The sequence below is a fragment of the Falco rusticolus genome, chromosome 6 (genome assembly GCF_015220075.1).
Source record: "Falco rusticolus isolate bFalRus1 chromosome 6, bFalRus1.pri, whole genome shotgun sequence".
Taxonomy (NCBI): domain Eukaryota; kingdom Metazoa; phylum Chordata; class Aves; order Falconiformes; family Falconidae; genus Falco; species Falco rusticolus.
In genome coordinates, this window is record NC_051192.1 from 16,869,461 (window position 1) to 16,891,369 (window position 21,909).

General features: G+C 52.8%; 1 protein-coding gene across 19 annotated transcripts in view; it reads left to right on the forward strand.

Annotated features, from left to right (window-relative positions):
• Positions 1–17,409, forward strand: part of DTNB (dystrobrevin beta) — a 214,912-nt gene extending 197,503 nt beyond the window's left edge. For 17 of the 19 annotated variants that reach the window (XM_037391264.1, XM_037391269.1, XM_037391263.1 and 14 more), the window contains 4 exons: positions 3,839–3,928; positions 7,044–7,097; positions 10,939–10,974; positions 12,980–17,409. In XM_037391264.1, coding sequence (XP_037247161.1) covers positions 3,839–3,928; positions 7,044–7,097; positions 10,939–10,943 — 149 coding nt within the window. In that variant the 3' untranslated portion in view covers positions 10,944–10,974; positions 12,980–17,409. The remainder of the gene's footprint in view (positions 1–3,838; positions 3,929–7,043; positions 7,098–10,938; positions 10,975–12,979) is intronic. The other 2 variants (XM_037391266.1, XM_037391273.1) reach the window with 1 other exon arrangement.
• Positions 17,410–21,909: the final 4,500 nt, after the last annotated feature.

Below are 21,909 nucleotides of genomic sequence, written 5' to 3' on the forward strand. Positions count from 1 at the left end.
GTACTACAGCAAGGACTGTGAGCCCTTAGCCCCCGGCATACTTGACAGAGGGAAAGGCTGTTACTTGTTCTCCAGAACTTCAGCTGGTGAACGGATCAGGTGATGGCGGACACCCAGTCTGAAAACACCGACTATCTACACCTCATCTGTGGGAAGGATATGTCTTTTCCTGATCCCATCGGTAGGAACAAGCTCCTCATCTCTCTAAACACTTCCAGAAACGACAGCAGAAGCAGGCATTTCCAGGGAGGCAAGATGCCAAATACCAGAGGCGCAACACTCCATCTGTTGCTGTGGGTGGTCCAGTCGCCTCCTCTTCATCTCTACAATAAGTTTGATGGTACAGCCGAGAGCTCTCAACTGATTTCTTTGGCAGCTGCTTCTCCTTCCCCCCTTTGCAGGCTGGCTTTCTTTTTCCAGGCTGCATAAAGTGGAACAGCAGCGCAATGAGTCCTACCAGTTACTGGGAAAATCTGCTCTATCTGCCTTATCGTTTTCCCCTTTCCTTTTTTAATTAGGAAGGCACAAAGAGATGAAATGATCTCTTTTCTGCTGCTAGGAGTAATGAACACATGATTATAGTAGTACATTAACTGTCCTACATGATCTTTTTTTCATTTTACAGTATTGCTTCGGCATCCAAATTTGCTCCCTATCCATCTGTTTTTTTCTTCAGAGATACAGGCAAAAGCCATGACAAAGCAAACTTCTCTGCACAGTTTACAATCACCAGAGCTGTCTTCCTCAAACTCCTGGCTCTAGTAGAAGTTGATGTAATTAATCAAGGGCTCATTCATGCCTTTCACCTGAATGACTGGCTCATAAGGGGATAGTCTTCGTTGGGACCTGTTGGTATTGCCCAAAGTGAAAACTTGGGGGGTTTCCTAGGTTTTTAACAGCTGACAGCATCCCAAATATATGTTGCAATGAACCAGGTGTTGTATAACGTGGTTCAGGGCTGGGCTGAGGACCCGTGGAGCACCCACATCACAACAGCTTGGTGTCAGTGGTGGTGGCAACTCCCCAGAAGCAAAAAATCTACAGGCAATACCTGGGGTACACTTATTTTAGGGTGTTTTTTTAAAACAAAAACATGTAAATTATTTTTGCTAATTTTTGCCTATCACCAAATTCTTATAAAAGGTCATGGTGGGAGAGAGGAAGAAAAGGGACTGAAGGTCTCGGTGCTGCTCCACCTCATGCTGCTGTGACCTAGCAGCGGGCAGAGATGCCAATGTCTTGTCTTTCCTCCCAGGGCACAAGTTCTCCACAAGCTTCCCCATCAATGCGGGGAGGTCTAGAGAAGGAAACCTTTGAAGAATCAAATCCCAGTGATCTTGATCATATAGTCTTAAGCTTAGATAGGTTTCCTCCATAGGTGATCGCTTGACCTTCCACTTGGCCAGCGGGAGAACGCAATAATGCTGTATTAGAATAAAATGCTTCGATGGTGTTCCAGTTGAAATATCCAGATACAGAGGCCACCATCTAATTAGAAAACTAATGCTGCTGTTTATCATCTTGGAGGAGAAGAAAACAGTCCCTCAGGATTTGTCAGATGCCAGCAGAAAGGTGGATCTCTCCTTGTATAACTTGTGCTTATCCTCTCGTGATAACCACAGAGGTGGCTTATTCAACTACTAGAAAAGCTCTTGCAAGAAAAAAATGGTAAACAAACTCCATAACAAGTTTCCTGGCATGATCCTTCCGGAAAGGCAATCTGCACAATTAGTGCTATTTCATATTAATCATGCAAAATCAGGCAAATTCAAGGCAAGTGGAGAACACAGGAAACAGGATAAAATTTCTCTGTTTTCACATAATAAAATAATTGAATGCTACCAGGCAGGAGGGCTTCGGGTGGCTTCTGCACGTACATGTCCAGACGAGCTCATTAACATTATTCATCTGTTTCACAGGGGAGACAGGCTGGAATTTTACAACCTTTTACTCCCAAGAGTAGTGCCAGGGAGTGCGGTGGCCATGCTTTGCTGGCACATGCAGTGACAGGACTCGGGACATCTAGAGACCTGGATAAAGTGGCCTCCACTGTGTAAGAGATGCAGAGGAATCCCCCAAGCCACAGGTCCCAGACCTGTTGGCCAAAATGTGCATTTTTTTCCTGGGAATTGCACACTGTTTGTACATGCACAGAGACACCCAGTGCCTTATGGCTGCCATGGGCATGATGCTGGTTGGTTGGCAACTTAACCTGGAGGAAGAAGATGACGATGGAAAGCACATCAGCTGAGTGGCATGCTCTGGCAGCGCTAGAACAGCACTAAAATCCATAGGCAAAATGTAGGAGCAGGCGCTCTGATGGCACCCCAGCCAAGGACAGAGTAAAAGCCAGCACAGCATTTGGGACATTAAAGCAGCATGTCTGGAATGAGACACCCAACTTTAAACAAAAGTAAATGTGTAACATACAGTTGTCGTTACCACAGTTCAGTACAGCCGCAGAATGTCACATCAAATGTCTCCGGTGATTCCACACGTGTTGTCTTCATGCCCTCACTGGAGTAAATGGCAGGACAGGATCCCAAATGCCAAGATCTTAGAGCACTGTCAGACACTCAGCATCAAAGTGGTGCTCCCGGAGGCTGTGCCGGTGCGGACATCTGGTGCCTGTGTGGGCTAACAGGCTGCTAAAGCCATTTTCTGTGGGCAGTTAAAGCACAGGAGCGGCCAAGGTGGGGCCAATGAACCGCTGCAGGGACCTGCTTCCAGCAAAGCTTCAGCTCAGGGCTATCGGCTCCGCAACGTGAGAAACTGCAGCCACGGACCACCTACCGGGGCAGAAAACACGACCCCACACCATCAAAGCCTCCAAATAAAATGAAAACAGTGCCGGGCAAAAAGGTGCCAGAGGAAAGGGGGCTCAGCAGGGATGAGGAGTCATATCCTCAAGCATCTGTGGGCACTGGTTGGGGGCTGCAAAGCTGGGGCTGCGATCAGCAGGATGCTCTGCTGCAAGAAAATGGCTGGCTCTGCCAGAGGGCCCAGCACGGGGAACTAGAATAGATGGCGCAGAAGATCATTATCTTCCCAGTGTCAGCAAGAGGCAATAGGCATCATCCTAGGCAGCTTCTGCTGGCTTTGCTCATCTCTTTCAGGAGCAACAGCCAGTTTGATGGTTCCTCTGCAGTCCGTATTACCTTGCTGTTCCCAGTCGTTCTTGCAGAGCCATGGCAGATGTTCAGGTTTCTGGTGGGGTGGCCAGGTCCCTCAAGCAGAGGCTGGCACAAGATGGGTGTCCAGACTGGGACTAGGCAGGTCAGTGTCATAGTGGGGGACAGCAGAGTGCCGTTCCCCCTGGCTGTGTGGCACAGTGAGGAAGAGGATTGCTTCCTCCAGCGATGCAAGAGGAGAGCTCTGCAGAGGCCGAGAATTCAGTTATCTGTTATTCTGCTCAAACCTCAGTGATATTGATTGCAACAGAGAAGCTGGTGGTGATAACGGCTTTGCACAAACAAAGAGCGTGGATGAGCTGCGCCACGGCCAGCACGCAGCAGCTCCTGTTGTGGGGAGAGAAGCATCTGCCCTTGAGCTGCCGTGCAAGTGCTGTCCTTGGCAAGGAGAAGAGCGGTGTGATAGCTAATTAGACAAACAGGCGATCAGGCAGCCAAGCAGAACTGGGCTGTTTCAGAGTAAATTGCCCCCCCTCTCACTCAGCTGAGTTGCTTGGATGGGGCCCTGCCATGTGCTGCAGCGTCTGAGCTCTGTCCCGGGGAGGGCACCCGGTGGGGACCGGTGACGGATGCATGGCTGAGGAGGTGAGCAGTGGCAGCATGGCAGGTGTTAATTCCCGCTGTTTGTGTGTCTGCTTTGCTCCCAGGTACAAGGAGGAACCTCCGCAATGACCTGCTAGTCGCAGCTGATTCCATCACCAACACCATGTCATCGCTGGTGAAGGAGCTGCATTCGGGTAAGAGTTAACTGAGCGGCACGTGCGTACAGCAGAAAAAGGAGAGCTTGAAGCCACAAGATGGAGATTTGTCTTTAGATCTGCTTTTTATAAAAACCATTTGAAAAGTGTAACGTGAGATTATGTGCTCGTTTCTTCAGTGATATAATGAAAAATATTTTTTAATAGCTGACATCACTGAGAACTCCAAATACCTTCTGAACAGGCTTTCCATTGATTTTATCACTGATAGTTAAGGCAATACCTTATACTACACTGATAGTTAAGGCGGGTACCATCCAGCCTGGTGGCACCATTGGGTGATTCACAGAGCGGACTCACATCTAGCTCCCGCGCTCCTGCTTATATTGGTCCGTGCATGTATCACAGCACCAAGCGGCTTTTCCAGAGTACCCTGCAGGCGTGTCCTGGACCACTTAGCAGGCAGGAAAAGTGCCGCTTCCCAGTCCCACTTCTGGAAGTCAGAGCTCCTTACCAACACGAGCTGGCGAGTCAGAAGCTGGGGCAGATTTTTTGAGCGAGTCTCCCCAGACTGTCGCTCGGTGGCGGTGATACTTGAGCAGCAGGTGGGACTCCTCTGCAGTGAATCCCTGTTAGACACCGTAACCAGAAATATATAGTAAATGCATGTGAGGCCAATTTCAACAAAGTATTAAACAGTGATGTGGAAAAAAGATAATTATTCCCTTCATGCCCTTTTACTGTGCCAGTGGAGGTAAATGCCCTGATGGGCCTGGAGCGGCTTCTGCTGTAGCCCAAGGCTGCATCCTGTGGCTCTCGAGCCTTGTCAGCTATGATCATTTAGTATTTCAGCAGCTTGTTTGTGGGCTGCCTTCTCTTTTTAAGAAAGAATTAAAGCATTCTGTATTCAGACTGAAGCTCACAGCTTCTATTTTGCCAGCCCCTCGCTGTATCCAGTAGTTGCATTGCATAATCCCCCCCATAAACTTACCAAATTCTGCATTAAAGCCGGTTATGCTTTTTGTTCCCACTGTCCTTAATGGAGAAGTCATAGTTATAAACCAGGTTGATATTTTACTGCTAAGCAGTAAATCCACCCCATCTAAACCCTGTGTCTTGGCTGCTTACACAGCTGTGAGTTAATAAAGTCTTTCATGAATGACAGCAGCATTGCTGGTGCCATTGCAGTGAAGGGCCGTGTGTTTCTTCAATAAATCACCATGCTGGAGACGAACAGCTCTCTTCCCTCTGGGCTGAAACCCGGTGAACAAGCCCTCTGCCCAAAACAGATGTCTGCAGTACTTTATTTTTTGCTTTTAATAGAAGAGCACTTTTGCAGCAGTATGGCTGAGTCCGGGCTGGCTGGTGGCAGAGCTGAAGTGTCAGCTGGACCTGCGACTCTCCTGCTGTCCTCCGAAATCCCAGAGACTTTGGCAAATGCAAACAGCCTGGGTTTGTGCTATCAACAGCCCTTTCAGGCTTGTCAGGGATCGTGCAAAGCAGTTATGGTTCACAGGGGAGTGAAAATGGAATTAATTACAGTCTCCTACTTGAGGTTATGCAGATACTAAAGAAGGCTCCCTTGAAAGTATCTGAAACCATTCCATTTGTGTAAATTAGGAAAAGCATGAGTTATCCTCAGCTGATGAGAGTCAGTGGGATTTAACATATATTGTCCCGGAGGTAAGCTGTGAGAATAGACACCTCCTCCAGCCCCAGGCTCACCCGATATAGCTGCAGGCATTGTGTTCAGAGCGTTTTGTGAGACACTGGTGCGTGCACCACCCACGCCTCTGTTTGTCTCTCCGTACCTTTGCACAAGCTCAGAAAACAGATTCCTTTGGAAAGGAAACACTGCGCCGGGTTACCCTTGCTAGATGGGCTCCCAGAGATGCTCTGACTGTCGTCATCCCCATCCCCCCTCTCCTGCGCCGATAGTCCAGTGCTCCTGGTCCTGCTGAGGGAGCACCAATGGCATTTTTACTCCCGACTGAGCTTAAAAAGACACACAGTGCTGCTCTCCAGGCACCGGCCGTGCTGCTGTGGGAGGTGGCACAGCCCCTGCCCTGCAAAGCTGCTGAACAGCGAGCAGGCTCAGGACGCAAAGCAGCTGCTGAGCTCCAGGTCGCTTCTCTTGTTATTGAAAATGCATTTGGTTTTGTCAGTGATCTCTTTGGCATTACGGGCTCATCGGTAGCCATCGCTGAGTAGGCAGAGGCTGTGTGCCTCCCAGATGTCTCACCGGTCCTGCTGTCAAAGCAACAAAGCAAATGTTTATAAGATCCCCTTTGATCAGATCGATTCAAAACGCTTCAGTTCGTCAACTTGTGCCTTTCATTGCACGGTTTTCTCCCTCTCTCTGCTCTCAGCAGCATGTGAAGTAGGCAGAAGTGGTACCACCACTCATGATAACCATTACCTGTTTACACAGGTCTCATTGAAATGTTGCACAGAGAGATATGAGCCATCATCTTCAGAAGAATGTGACCTTCTGCTCCCACTCTCTGCTACATAAATACGAGCCTGGCCATAAACTCTCTTCAGCTTAACCAGAGTTAAATACAATGAACAGCCAGTGCTCAGACATAAAATGAGCGCCTGTCCCGGGGGGCACAGCCTGTCACCAGTTACGTGGCTTTGCCTCAACGTGAGCATCAGCTCACTGAACACCTTGCGTGGGCAGAACCTGCAGCACCAGGAGGGACCCTCCAAGGTTTTCACCTCACCATAAACCAGTTTCATTTTACTTCTGAAAGTCTAAAAAGCCTGAAAGTCCTGACTGCCTTCCCACTCTATGCATTGTGCAGGGCGTTGTTGCTTACAGTGAATGAGGGACTTTGGTCCAAATACAGCCTGGGCCAGATAGTAGTCCACTCTTGGGCAATGTAGGCACCGCTTCCAGCTAGCGCTCTACAACCTCTAGTCATCTTACCACAATGAAGTGGGGACTCTTTGGCCACCAGCAGCGAACAGGCCTTTTGCCATTGGAAGGATGGTGATGCTTCCACCCAGGTTCTCCTTGGGAGCCTGAACACTTGCCCTCCTTCCCTGAAGTTCTTCCTTGCCACGGAGAAGTGTTCCCCAAGCATCTATTCTCTCACCTCCTTGTCTCATGTCTGCTTTTCTTTTTTGTTTTTTTTTTCTTTTTTTGAAGCAGAGGAAGAAGATGAAGAAGAAACAGAAAAAATGCAGAATGGAAAGGACCGAGGTAAGGGCACAAACTATAGCCACAAACTATATCTGTAAAGTATTTTCTGACTTGCTTCTCTGCAGGAGCTCAGGGTGCCATCTCCGTTTGGAGCGGGAGAAGGCTCTGAGTGCGGGCAGCTCTGGGTGGAAGCAGCCCCACGTTGCTGGTGCTGCTGTTACGCCACCTGCAGACATGGCACAGGTTTATCTGCTGCTCTGGCCATCACCATGCTGCTGGGTCATTCTCTCCAACATCTGCCATGGCTTGAGATGACACCATGGCCAGGGTTTCTTCAGGGTGTGTATTCAGCTTTCAAGAATGTTTTGCTTTCAGCAAAGGTCATGCACAGGAATGTGTAAGAAGAGGAGGAGTTGCTCTGAGTGCTGCGAGAAGCTCAGTTCAGAAGAATATATTCAAAAAAACCAAAGTGTGGGCTGGTTACTAATGAAGTCCCTGAGCAGTGGGACTGTCATCTGCTGAACCACTGCCTCCTGTGACCTTGGCTGGACAAATGTTCAGAATTACTCTGCTGATGGTAATCCCGTGTAGGCAGTGCCATGGACTGAACGCGGTTTCACAGGAGGTCTCTTTCATCTCCGCTATCCCTGGATTGCAGGTTTAGATGCTTATCCTCCCCAGACCACATCGTTCTTCAGTTCAAATGAATCCATCACACATACTAGCAGAGTTATTCCCAGGGCTGGAAGTGATCATCGCAGGCATGGAGCGCAGCCCCAAGACTGGCAAACAACCGTGCAGCATATGGTTGAGTTGGAGGGGTCTGCAGGAGGTCTGTTCCTCATGCCACAGTCCACAAGCGAACACAAAAGCACCTCCCAGACCCCCCCTTGGGAAGAGACCTTGCTATGGGGTCTCTTGACTTTTGTTTTCTGTGTCTTAAACAAAAGCACAAGAAACAGGCTTGGACAGGTTTGAATCAGCCCGAGCATTTGTCTCACTTGAGACAAACCTAATTTCAGCATCAACAAACCAGAACTTTTTATCCTTTTTTTGTTGTACACTCATTTTCCTTCTGGCTAAGCTGAAGTGGTGGGGCTTATGTTTCTCACCAACAGAGCTCGTTTTCCTATCCAGCAAGTTCTGCAAAGCATTCAGGTGTTTGGAAATGCTCTGCTTCCTGACAGTTTGTCCATCAGGATTAGATACTACAGGTTTGTGTGAAGAAGTGCTCAATGTGAGACATTATCAGTTCATAGGAAGGAATGCAGTAAGTTTTATTTTAGCTAAAACAGGAGTTTTCAAGGCAGAATTGCATTCGCTTTAAATCACGGGACCCTCTTTGCCCTAGAACATTCCTCTTCAGTTAAATATTTTAGATGCTTAGCAGATGACCCTTCTGCTTTTTTCCAAATGTGCATTGTATCTTGCATGGGAAAGGGGGATTCTGAAGAGTTGAAATATGATGTATGGTAGCAGAGACATAGTAAGACAAATTCAGCTCTGTTATTCATTGCAGCAGCGCTGAAGCTGGGGGGGCACTGAGACATGTAACCAAAAGCAGAACTTGGTCCAAAAGCCTTCACGTGGAATGTAAACGTTATCTCTGCCAGAGAGTAAGTGATTTCTTAATGTCACAAAGTTATTGAGATAAAAATCTGGCAGAAAAATCAAGGAAAAATCAATACATGAACTGCAGTCCTCCTGCAGAGTGCGTACACTACGGGAGCTCCTTCAGACACCAAAGCAATGGGGCGTCAGGCTCTGGGGTTTGTGTGGGCTATGTTGAGGATGGGTGTTAGGAAAGCACTTGGTCTCTGCCCACGTTACCTATAGGGACCCGCGGCCAGGATGCCCCAGGCATGCGGGGTCCAACGGGGCTGGCCAGCAGCACCCTGTGCCCACACCGAGCTCTGCCTGCCCCGACACTGTTCTTTGCACAGTGACTTTCTGCATCCCTGGCTCAGCAAAGCTGCCCCTACCTGCAGCAATAGCCTGTTACTTCTCCACCTCCTGAATCAACAAGAAGAAGAATCACTTGCAGCTTGCGTATTCCCCAGCTTCTGCAGTGGTGTAGGCAAGGGGGACGCCAGTCGTCCTCTCGGGGACTCTGCTGCAATGTGTTTCCCAGGGACAGCATCACCCTTGGGCTTCCTCACAAGTTTCTTCACAAAGTTATTTCCTATTTCTCTGTGTCTCAATTAATCAACCTCAGAACTCGCTTCCCTGCTGGAAAGGCTTACATTTGTAGGCTTGATATAGCAGTGGCGTGGTAGGGCTTTAGCAGGATGAAATCATCCGGGAAGACTCCAAGTTGGCTGCGGCTTTTGTGGTTAGGATTACAAATTAAGCAGCATCTCCAGAGAAGATGTCTACAAGGTTTCCAGGCACAGAAGAGCACAGTCGGGAGCTGGCAAAGCCACATCCATCCAGCTGTGTTAGACGTCACCCCACGGCAGTTCAGCCAGCCTCGGTGCTCTCTTTGCATTACCCCTTCTTGAAGCCTGGTGTTACATATCCGTACATTGTGTGTGTGCCAGACATTATTCCAGGTCAGACACCCACTGGGCTAAGGCTGTCCCGCAGTCACTGTTTGCTGTGGCCCTGCTGCCTCTCTCCAAGACAGCATGGTCCTCTTGGTGACCAAGAGGTGAACCCATAACAATGTCACTTGGAACAAGACTCTCCATGAGCTGGACCCTTCATGTATTGGCCATTTGGGTTTTATAACCTCCATATCACTGAAAAGGGGACTAAAGAGCTGTGATCTGCTGGAAAAAAGTGCCTGGTTTGCAGACCCATAAAATTTGTTAGACAAAAATATCCAATTTGAAATACAGTTGTCCATACTGATCAAAACTATAGAGAATGCAGCCATCCCTTCCTGGAGGACAGGACAGAGTCCATCCTCAGCAGATTTGCAGGTGACACCAAAGCATCACGTTGGCATCCAGAGGGACCTCAACAGGCTGGAGAAATGAATGGGCAGGAACCTGATGTGGTTCAACAAGGAGCAGTGTGAAGTCCCTGGGAACAACCCCAGGACAAGCGGGAGGCCACCTGCACACCACTTTGCAAGGAAGAACGTGGGGGTCCTGATGGACACCAAGTTGACCATGAGGCAGCGACGACCCCTTGTGCAATAAAGGTGAATGGTTTCCTGGGCTGACAAAGCATTGCCAGTCAAGGGAGGGGATCCTTCGCCTCTGCCCAGCACTGGTGAGGTGACCCCGGGAGTGCTGGGTCCAGCGCTGGGCTCCCCGATATGAGAGGGGCACGGACTGGAGAGAGTATAGGTAAAGGCCATGGCAGTGATTAAAGCATTGAAGCATCTGTCACATGAGGAGAAGCAGAGAGAGCTGGGATCAAATCAATGTGTGTCAATAACTGATGGGAAGGATTAAAGAAAACTGAGCCAGAGTCTTCTCAGTGGTGGCCAGTGGCAAGGCAAGAGGCAACAGGCACTCGTCAAAATACAGAAAATCCTGCTTGAACATAAAAAACAGTTTTGTACCGTGAGGTTGGTAAAATGCTGGCACAGGTGGCGCAGAGGTGTGGGGTCTCCAGCCTTGGAGCTACTCAAAACCAGATGGAACAAGGTTCTTAGCAGCTTGCAGGGGCTGAGCCTGCTTTGAGGTGGGGGGATGGACTGAGCAATCCCCCGGTGGTCCCTTCCCACCTCAGCAATGCTGTCATTTCTGGGATTGGATGAGATCAGATCACCTTTCTACCTGCCTTGTATTTTGGAGGACTCGCCATTTATCCCAGTGCCTATAAAGCTGTTTACAGGCTGGAGAAGAATTGCCCCTTAGAGCAGTAAGAGATGAGGAGGGTGGCTTTTTCATTTTGCGGGGAATAAAATTACCTGATTTCTAAAGATGCCTTTTCCCCTGTGTTTCAGGTTAGATCGACGACCACAGGCTGTACAGTAATTCAGGTAAGGATGGATATATTTTTTTCTTCCCATCTCCAGCATCACAGTTCTGTACGTACCATTGCAATGTGTAGGACCAAGTCCCTGGACACTTTCTGTTCTTTATCTCCTATTTCTGTACAAGGAAGGTTCCCCGCCTGCCCATTGCTCTGCAACCATTCAAAAGGGCGTTGAGTCTTTCCTTGTAAAGACCCAGTTCTGCTCCTGCTGCAAACAGTGGGAAAACATCATTAACCTCAGTGGGAACAGCATTATCTCGCGTTTGATTGGTATTGCTTCTATACTGAGAGGCCTCAGCCAGGAAATAGGACCCTATTGTGATGGACACTGTCCAGTTGTACTAAAAATACAATCTCTACCCTCAAAGAGCCTGCACTTTAAGTTATAATAAGGCACAACAGATGGATAGACAAACAGGTGGCTGGAGAGCACGATAGAGTGGTAAGGGAGAAAGCCTGAGCCCTGTGGTGACAATGCCTCTGAAGGACCTGAATAAGATCCTTATCTTCCCCATCTGAAAAGCTGGTAGGAGGGTGCCCTATCGGGTTTCTACACTGCCCTTGCACTCACTGGAGGTTTCCCACAGCCACAATGCCCATCTTTCACCATTGCCAGTGAGAAGGAGGGTTCTCGCAGCAGAAAAATGTGCTGCAGACACACATGTCATTAGCCAGCACAGGACGGGGACGGGCGTAGTAGGTCACCTTCCTCCTAGGAACCTTGTCCTTCACACTGTAGCTTCCTTAGTTGCAGCAAACAGGCAGAAGAAAGTCTTTTATCTTTAACTTACTGGTTCAGACCCAGACCATGGTGGTCAGTGGCTGTGGACCAGGTGAATTAGTTGAGATGGATCTGAAACACAATTTTGCATGATAAAGCCACCACCATGGTCCTCTAAAGGTAATTTGCAAAAGAGAAAAAAGAGGGTTTGCCCTTTCTGCCTCCCTGCCATTTCAGTGGTGGATAGAGATAACCCGAAAGTGGCTTGAGAGTTTTTCTGATAGTTTTTACATTAGAAATTCAAGTCCTGCCTGATCTGGGAAACAATCTGGTAACTCAAGAAGGAGTGAAATTATACCATTAGAGAGGAAGCCAGCAATGGAGAGCTGTTTATACTGCTGTGTGTGGCTTTTTCTTAATGTCCCTTTAACTCTAATGGCTTTGGAGAAAAGGATGGCTTTGACCCTGGTCACCCCTTAGCCACTGATCTGGAGATGAGCAGTTACCTGTTCCCTGAGAAGCCCAGCAGTGCCTCCAACACCACCAGTGACTGCGGCTGATGAGCGCTAAATTATAAACAACTGAAAAAATAAAAGTGAGAAATTACTTTCAGGTTTTTTTATCATCCAGAGAAAATTAAGAAAGACATGTCAGTGAAAGAAAAAAATCCTTTAAACCATGGTGGTTCTTCATTAAGTTCCTCGCATTCCTGTTTGTTGTGCCAGGACTTGTGATGGATCGTCCCGAGCCTTCATGGTGGTGATGTGGTCCTGCCAAGCGGAACCGGTGGTTCTGGCCACCCTTTGGCTCTGGGTGCCTACCGATGATGGGGGTGGGGCTGGGATGGGCAGCACTGTCAGGGGCTCTATGTTAACAGATCTTCGCTGTCCTGGGGGGAAAGTGCCCAGCACCAGCCTCACCTTGGCTGCAAGGTCAACTGTGACAGCTTACAGACCTTCACTGGCAGGACCTGGGGACCTGCCCCAGCACCATGGTCCTGGTGTCATTGACTCGGGAGCTCATGTTCCCTCTATGTCCCAGGTCTTCTGGGGCCCAAGGTAAGGAGCTCTGGGCTCAGCATGGTCATGGTGGCTGCCACACGCTTGGTCTGCACCGAGCTTGCCAGGGTGGCCCCAGGGATGCACAGCCCCAACCCGAAGGTTCAGGAGGTCCCAGGAGAGAAGCTCTGTGACCATGCAGGAGCTGATCTCCAGAGCCGTGAGGGGTCAGGCTGGAGCTCTGCTCTCTGCAGATGCTGACATCACGGTGTATATTTCTGATGACGCAGGCATGGAGGGCTATGCTTACGATCGAGACGTCTCCCCATCCTTTGGAAGAGGCACGTTTCAGCCAATACATTCACCATCGTGCAACTGTGACCGATCTCAACCACCTGCTGACAAAAGCGGCTTTCTCCGAACCACCCAGAGGGCTTTCCCCATGGGCACTTGCCTCTTAGGTCATTGCATGTACTATTTTCCTCCATGTGTTTACTAATGATAATCAGACAATGCCCCATCAAACTCAGCAGTTTATGGGAGGTTATAAAAAAAAAAAAAAAAAGGAAAGCTAATACTCCCTGCTCCTGCTAAGCGTACTGATCTTTTTTGATTTCTTCCCACATGGTGTCATGGAGTCATCATCACGTCACATGCTGGTTATTTCCTCCTGACTTCTGCCCCTCAGTATGCATGAAAAAAAATGGGTGTTAAGCCTCCTGGGGTCCCTTGCGTGTGACATGAAGGGGATTCTGCCTTCAAAAAACCTACCTTCTGAAAATACTGTGCTGTCTGTCAGTGTCTGGTTGCCGTCACGTGATATCGCGTGTCGTCCTGGTGAATGGCAGGGCATGCCACGGGTGAAGGGATGCACAGCCAGAGCAGCAGCAGCAGTGATGGGCCACCAGCCACCTGCCTCCCAGCGTTCCTGGCTCTGCTTTCAGACTGTTAAAAAATCTCCCTTTACAAGCAGAGAATTCAGGGGCGACCATTGCTAGGCTTAGGTTAGCATCTCCGTGTTCATTTTCAAGAGTCACATTCAGTTTTGTTTAAAATTAGGAGAAATAACCAAGTTGTGTAGTCTGAGGCTGAGCTCACCACGCTCTGATCCTTGCTAGGCTTTTCTTCCATCGCTGCTTAGAAAACATTGTAATCAGTTCCAATCACTGGTGATTTTATTTTTTTTTTTTCCTTGCTGCTTAGGAATGATATTTTTAGTGGAAGGAGCTGAGTGCCCTAATGCATCTATAAATATTTATCACAGGTGATGAATGGAAAGAAGTGATAAACCCTGAAACCAGCCCTCAGCTTTTCTTCCTGTCTGAACCGATATGTGGCCTCGGTTCTCGGTGGAAAGTGCTTGTCGGGTACCTACAACCCTTGGGGAAAGAGAAAATAAACAACGTGGTGGCCACAGATTTAGTTGAATATAAATATTGTGAATGAGCTGTCAAGAAGGAAAGGAAAGTGATGATAACCTGGTGTAGCATGTTAGCTTTAGCCTGCCAAAGAGAGTGTGCTCGCAGGGACAGGGAAGGGTTCATGTGCATTTTCAGCTGAATTTGCTGAATTAGGACCTGCAGCAGCTTTGGCTAAAGCTACAGGCAGGTTCGAGCACCAAAAATAGGAAGGCTTTGCTGATGGCCACGCTCAGGGACCTGCCAGGGCAGTGAAGGTGGTTGGCAGCTGGAAGTGTTATGGCTGTGCAGGCATCAGGGTCTTCCTCCTGCTGACCAGAGGTGCAAGGGACCAGGGAGTTTGCATCACACTGGTGGGATCTCCTGGCACCTTGTGCGGGTAAAAGCCTGGGGGTTCCCAGCTAAGCCGCACTGGGGCCAGCGGCTGAGCCATGGGCATCCTCCAGGAACTGGACGCCTGCACCAGCAGCAGTGCCAGAGGCGGGGGACTGCACCGTGGGGCAGCCCGGGGTGGTGATGGGAGAGCCCTCAGCAGCATGTGGGATGGTGAGGTGGAAGTCGTCACCTCTTCAAAGGTGCCAGGGTCCAAACTGTAGCACAGAAAGGGAAGGATAGGATGAATATATATCTCCTGTAGCCGTTGGGGAAGGACATTAAGCACGAAGCCAGGATCACAGGGGAGTGTCACCTTTGCTGCTTTTTTCCTGTTATTACTCACCCTGTGACTTTCCCTTCTCGCTTTTGCTACCATGATTGCCAGGAGGCAAAGCCTCCTGCCACAGCCACCACCTCCGCCGCGAGCATCTCTCTGAGCCTGCAGTCCAGCCACAGCTGGAGGAGGTGCAGGTGGCACTGCTGGGACCTGCCACCACTGACTGCCACCACTCCGGCTGGTCGGGCGCTGAGGGGAGACATTGGGAAGACACCCCCCAACAGGGGTCTTGCAGCCAGCCCTGCTGGGGATGCAGATGGGAGGCAGCCATCGCCTCGTGGGCTGACGCAAGCTGAGGTACAGCAGGGAGGGTGCTCGTGCCTCTCCTTCCCCACCAAGCACTGCTGGTGACAGTGAGGCAAGCTGGGGCGTCTGGGCTTTGTTTGGAAAACCTGGAGGGATCAATGGGGGTTTGTACAGACGCAGCCGGGACATCATCCGTGTATGTTAAATGTGACCCTGCGTGCCATGGCTTTGCATTACCTCCCCGACAGTGCCATTTATTTCAGCCAGCAAAGTGTTTTAGCAGATGCTTTATATTATTGCAAGGCTGGGGCTGCAGGGTGGTGCTGGCTGATGCCGCACTGGCTGCTGCTGGGAGGATGGCATTTGCCCAGCAAGCTGCCGCTGGAGCGGGAGGAACCTGTGTCCCTGCTGATCTGAAGGGTCCTGGAAAGGCCACGGTCATGCAGGCACAGCTCCGGTATCGGGCACCCTGCAGCCAGCAAGAGCAACCAGGCACTGGGGTGATGGAGAGCAAGGGCAGCTGCTGGCCCGGTCTATGCATCAGATCACCAAGACCTGATCTTAATTGCACTTGTCCTCGTTAGCCTGTGTCTGATAGCTTCCCTCTGCTATCGCTCAGAGGTGACAGGAACGATGCCACAGCATCCCCCCAGCCTTCCCCTGCAGCACACAGTGATGCTGAGGAGAGGGAGCTTGGCTTGGCACTGCCCTGGGCTGTCATGGTGTTACCCAAGGGTGTCATTCAGGGAGGTCACCGCTGGTCCCCAGACCCTGTCAGTGAAGCCCAGCTGGTGCAGGTAGTCCCAGTGCTGTGCGGTCTGCCCTCACCGTGCCACTGCCCCAGGCATCAGCCTGGCACTGCAGTAGGCAGTGTGGGATTGAGGCACGGACTGGCCCAGCAGAGCCCAGGAATCATGGGGACAAACATGAATGTTCCCAGCTGTGCCATGGCCATAAAGGGAGTTCTTGGGCCAGGCAGGACATTCGGGATCATTTTGCACCCCAGTAACACCAGGCAGCTCCACCGGTGATGTGCTGGGACATCATGCCCAGCACCTCATCTTGCTTGCAGTTAACTTTGAAACCTGCTTATGAACTATTGTTTGCCTTTGGAATAATTGCCTTAAACCCCTGAGGGGAACAGTTCAGGCCAGGCTTTAATAGATGTCCCCAGGCTGTGTTTTCCTCCAGTGTCACTACACCCCAGCCCCCCAGCTGCTCACCCGAGTCCTTGCTCAGCACTCAGGATGCAGCATCCTGGAGGCTGCTGGGGAAGTCTGCCCAGCCACACCAGAGAGCCCCCGGGGTCAGTGCCGGGCATGTGTGTGGGTATGCACATGTGTGCCTTTGTGCATGTGTGTGTGTGCATGCACCCCTGCGTGCGCCCACGTGCACTGCAGGCAGCGTGTCAGTGCTCTTGGGAGATGCGCTGGGTCTGAGTGCGCCTGCCAGTACCCCCCTGCCCGGCTCTGCCGCCCAGCATCTGCCCACAGCCTTGAGGCTGCTGGTAAAAAATAACTAGCCACAAATATGGTTCTTTTCTTTCAACTGTGGGAGTTTTATTTTATGCAACTGGATGGTTATTTTTTGTCAGGACCCAGGAATGGGAGTCACCAGCTAAAAGTAGGGCCAGATGCAGAGCCTGGGGAGGATGGCAGGGCCCCCGGCAGAGACCGGCTGGGCACAGCGCTGGCAGAGCCAGGCAGGTGCAGGGAGCAGGCAGGGGCCACGGTGTTGGGCGTTGCTGCTGAATCCCATGGACAGTGCGTTGACACAGGCTGTAGGGAACACCTTTAAATGAAAAAGCAAAACGCTACCTACAAATATTTTCTCATGGGAAAGTTACCCAGACTGAGCCGTGTCCCTGCGTTAGCATGCCCAGCCGGTGCCCCAGTGCCAGGGGTTGGTGCCAGAAGAGGGAGACCACCAGTTTCCATGAGGTAGGGAATAGGGATGGGCACAGTGCAGTGTGTCCTGCACCCAGCTGGTCTGTCAGTGATGTGCGAAAGGAAGGCAGCAGCTTTGGCCACTCATGCCATCCCTCAGCATATGGGTGCTGAGGCTCCCCCAGCCCCAGCCATGCCCACACAATCCCCAGCAGCACAGCCTGGTGGCTGGGGGTCGGGGATTGCACCAAGCTTTGGTTCCGTTCCCTGTTCCTGGTGCCACATGAGTGCGGCTGCTGGTGAGTGCAGAAGTAAGCGGGAGCATCCCTGGGAGCAGTTGGCAAACCCGTGCTGGAGCCGACGCTGTAAGTGTTGGGAATGTCTCTAACAGAAACCTGTACACTGGAAGCCATGTTCTGTCACCTGCCAAATATTCAATAAATTCATCTCATCATTAAGGGGTGTCTTGTCCCTTCACCACAGAGGTGTTTGAGAAAAAGGAAAAATAAAAAGGTTTTTAATAGGAAATGACTGTTCCAAAGGAGCACGCAGTATGAGAGCAGCTGCCGGCGCTTTGCCGTGGGTTCATACAGAGCAGCGGAGTCAGGAGATTACCCGCATTTGTCATGGCTGCAGGTCACTGGGAGCAGACAGAGCTGCCTGTGTTCGAGGACCCAGCATCCACCACATCTGTGCCATCAGCACGGCACCAGAGCCCCAGCCCAGCTGCCCCCATCCCACCAGATGTTCCCCCCCACTGCACCAGCAAGCACATCTGGTGGTGGCAGAAAGGGTGAGGGCCAGGCTTGGAGGGCAGTCAGGCATCAAGGCGGGAGCATCTGCACCAGACACACACACACACGCACACGCACACACCCCACCCGATCCCTTCCCAGCACAGTATCAGAAACTGTACGGGGGGGGCTGGGGTTTGGGATAGCTGGTACCCAACCCCCCAGAAAAGGGCCCTGCAATGGTGGGGACATTCTCACCACTGCTCCCCCCAGATGTGGAGCTGGTGATGGAGGGATGCTCGTGCCCCATCCAGCCCTGGTGCGCCTTCCATGGGGATGCCCACTGCCGGACCCAGCAGCAACGCCTGGACCCTCCTGTGACCACTGCTGGGGGATCCCCCAGCTCTCACCATCCCCAGGCAGAGCCGCGGCTGGCGGGGGCAGGCTGGGCTCACGGAGAGGAAACCTTAGCCCCCGGAATCCACAGCTTGATGGGCACAGATGCAGCCCCTCCACTTCACAGCCCCGATTTGGCACGGCACTGCCCAGCTCCAGGCGCTCATTTGTTTTAGGGATTAGGTGCCTCTGTGGGAAAGATACAGACCCTACCCACAGCCAGGGGGGCTCCCGGCTGCCGCCAGGCCTGGGGCAGCTTCCTGCTCCTCTCAGTCCAGCGTGAGGTGAGAGCAGGACCAAGAATCCCCCGGCCAAGTATGTGCCCGGGGGGAGCAGTGGGTGCTCCACCCCCCAACCTCTCAGCAGTGCCCAGGACGACCTGGGGACAGAGATGGCAATGTGATTTGCACACACCAGCCCACACAGGGACAGTGTGACTCGGGTGTGGAGGCCAGTAGGCGGCCATGGGGATCGTGTCCATCACCAGACCATGCTCGCAGCCCACCACCTCCTGTTCATGGGGACCAGCCCCACAGCCCCTCTAGGACCCCTGCCCCAGGACCCCATGCTACTGGGCTGAGCACTGCCTGCACCACAGCTGCCTGCAGGAATGGGGAGCCGAAGACCAAGACATGGCACGGGGGCTGCATCAGCCCCTGCTCATTCACATGTGCACACACCTGCACAGAGCATGTGTGCTCACTCCCTCATGCACTGCCTGCATGCACGTGTGTGTGCACACTCACATGTTGTACATGCACACTCCCCTGTGCACTGCCTACCTGCTCAGCTGCATACCCACACTGTGTGTGTGTGCATGCTCACCCATGCACCATGTGCACGCTCACCTGTGCTTTCAGGCCTGTGCACACTCACACTCACGGCTTGCTCTCGTGTGTGCGTACTCCCACGCCCCACATGTAACTGTGAGCAGGGTCCCCATGGGGTCACATGTAAGCGTGCACACAGGGCACGGATGCATGTACCTGTGTACACACCCACATGCATGTGTGTGCACAGGCATCGACATGGACTGAAATGTGTGCAGAAACACGTGTACTCTTGCACACACACAGAGCACTGTGCCTGGTGCTGGTTCCCCACGCCGCCTGTCCCCTCCGTGCCCCTGGCACCCCTGTCCTGCCCATGCACCCTACTAGCCATCACTTGGGGACATTGAGCCACCACACTGGTCTTTCCCCAGGGCTTCTGGCAGCTGCCTCGATGCCCCGTGGGAGGGCACAGTGGGAGGACCCGCTGTCAGCAGCACCCAGGTCCCAGTGATGACTGAGGGGACTTCCACATGCTACTTCCAGGTGCAGCCCTGACACACATCCTAAGGGTGAAGAGGGTCCCCCACTGGCCCTGCGCCCCTTCCCTGGGAGGGTGTGGGTGCCGTGTGTCACCTGGGTGCTGTACCAAGGGGGATGTGGGTCCTGTGTGTGCACACAGGACCTGTTTGCAGGCTGCAGCCAGGGTGCCCGTCCAGTGGCATCCATGTCCCTGTCCCCTGCCCCTCAGTTTATCCTGTAGCTGACAACATTTTCACACCTTGTTAGTGCCAGGTTTAGACCCAGCTACCCCCAGCCCCAGGAGGGGGATCAGCTCCTGCTCAGCATGGGGCAGATGAACTCAGCCCCACAGAGACCCCAGGGACCCCACGCACCCCATGAAGACCCCAAGGACCCATGTGCCCCACAGAGACCCCAGGGTCTCTGTGCACCCCAAAGAGACCTCAGGAGCCCTGTGTGCCCCAGGGACCCCATGAGCCCCACAACCGGGCTCAGACGTGGGTGCCCATTGCCAGGCTCCCTCAGCTCAACTCCCACCCCCCTGCCACCCTCCAGTGCTACAGCACAGCCCATAGGCCCCCACCCAGCAACAGCCCTGTGTCCTGAACAGTGCTCATGGGCACCCAACACCTTGCAGCGTGCAAAGCCAGGACTGGGGTCCATGCACCCGTCCCCACCCCTGGGACCCCCCCTGGGCCTTTCTCAGGGGGCAGGGGGCAGGGTGTGTGGTACTCTCCCTTCCCCTCCTGCCTGGGGCATGGGTTGAGCAGGGGGTCCCATGGGTGCCACTCCCTCAATCTAAAAGGGGGGGGGGGGGGGTGGCCAAACACAGCTGTCCCCGCATCCGTGCAGCTCAGCCACCCACAGCCCCCTCCCCTGGGGCAGCCCCTGACATGAGCCCCTGGGATGTGGGGCCCAGCTGGGGGCAACCTGCTCTCCCCCCACACTGGGTGGGGGCCTCCGTGCCAGTGCCTGACCCCGGGGCCAGGGGTGCTCCTCGTTTCAGATAATCTTCTGCCCCGCCACAAGCTACTGGTGTGGCCCTTCCCCTGCCCTTCTTCCCCAGCTCTCCTCTTCCTCCTCCCTGCCCCACACCCCCCCAGCCTGCCCCCACCCATGATTTATGGGGGAGGAAGGGGAGCGCCGAGCACGATTATCAGTGGGCAATCACAGAGCAAACACCACACTGGGGTGGGACACAGAGGGTGCGGCTGTGGGTGCCGGGGCGCCCGGCACGGTTCCTGCCCCAGGCTCTGCGGGGAGCTGCCAGTCCCTCCCCAAGGTCCCAGTGCTTGGCTCACCCACACACCCTCGCACGCACCCAGGTGCAGCCAGCTACCTCATACAGGCGTGCCCTGAGGACACTCACCCCCATGTGACATATGCTGTGTCCCCCTGGGGACACGTGCTCCCAGTGCCACCAGTGCTCCCACAGCCCCACACGGTCCCAGTAGCTCCTGCACCCCAGCTCCCCGTGCCCCATGCCTGCTGCCCTGCCCCAGCAGGGGCTGTGGCATGCCAGGGGGTGGCACAAGCCACTGTGGCACTTTGGGACAGAGCACAGCGGACATAGCCCCACTGCAGCTTCATGAGGTATCTCTGAGCCCCTTCCAGCATCCTGCTCCTGCAGGCACAATGCCAGGTTGGGGACATCCAGGTGAGGGGACAGAGCATGTGGGGTCCATCCTGGCCACGCCCTGCCACGCTTTGGGATGCCATGGCCATCAGCCATTTCTGCAGGCTTGTGCAGAAATTCAGCGGCAATTACATAACAAGGAGCCATCGGTCCTGAAAACGAGGTCAGGCAGCAGTGGGGGAGGCGGGAGGAGCAGAAAGGACCAGCCGGCAGCTGCTCTCCCTTCCCAGGCCACAGCAGCTGTGGGAGCCACATGCCAGGAATGGCACCAGGACATGGCACAACATGTTGGCCCTGCTCAGCAACAGGAGTCCTGAGAGCATGGCAGTTCTTTGAGCCATGTCAGCATCACTCCTGCATCCCTTGGGGTCCCTTGAGCCATGTCAGCATCACACCTGCATCCCTTGGGGACCCTCTGGCCATGCTGGCATCATGCCTGCATCCCTTGGGGTCCCTTGAGCCATGTTGACATCACGACTGCATCCCCTGGAAACCCTCTGGCCATGCTGACACATCACGCCTGCATCCCTTGGGGACCCCCTGGCCATGCAGGCATCATACCTCCATCTCTTGGGGTTCCTTGAGCCAAGCCAGCATCACACCTGCATCCCTTGAAGTCCCTCTGGCCATGCTGGCATCACACCAGGTCCCAGGCTGCCATGGAGCCAGAGCCATGGGGCGGACCCCATCCCCAGAGCAGGGCTCTCAGGCTTTGCTTAGCCTGGGGGTGTTCGGACCCAGACAGAGGGACTCCAAAATGGAGCTGATCTCCCCCATCAAGGAGCTGGGGACCTGTGGGGTGCAGGCAGCAACAGGAGCCACTGCAAGCGCATTGATGGCCTGGCTAGCAGCATCACCAGGGAGCAGGAGGCAAACATGGGGCCCTACTGCAGCAGCTCT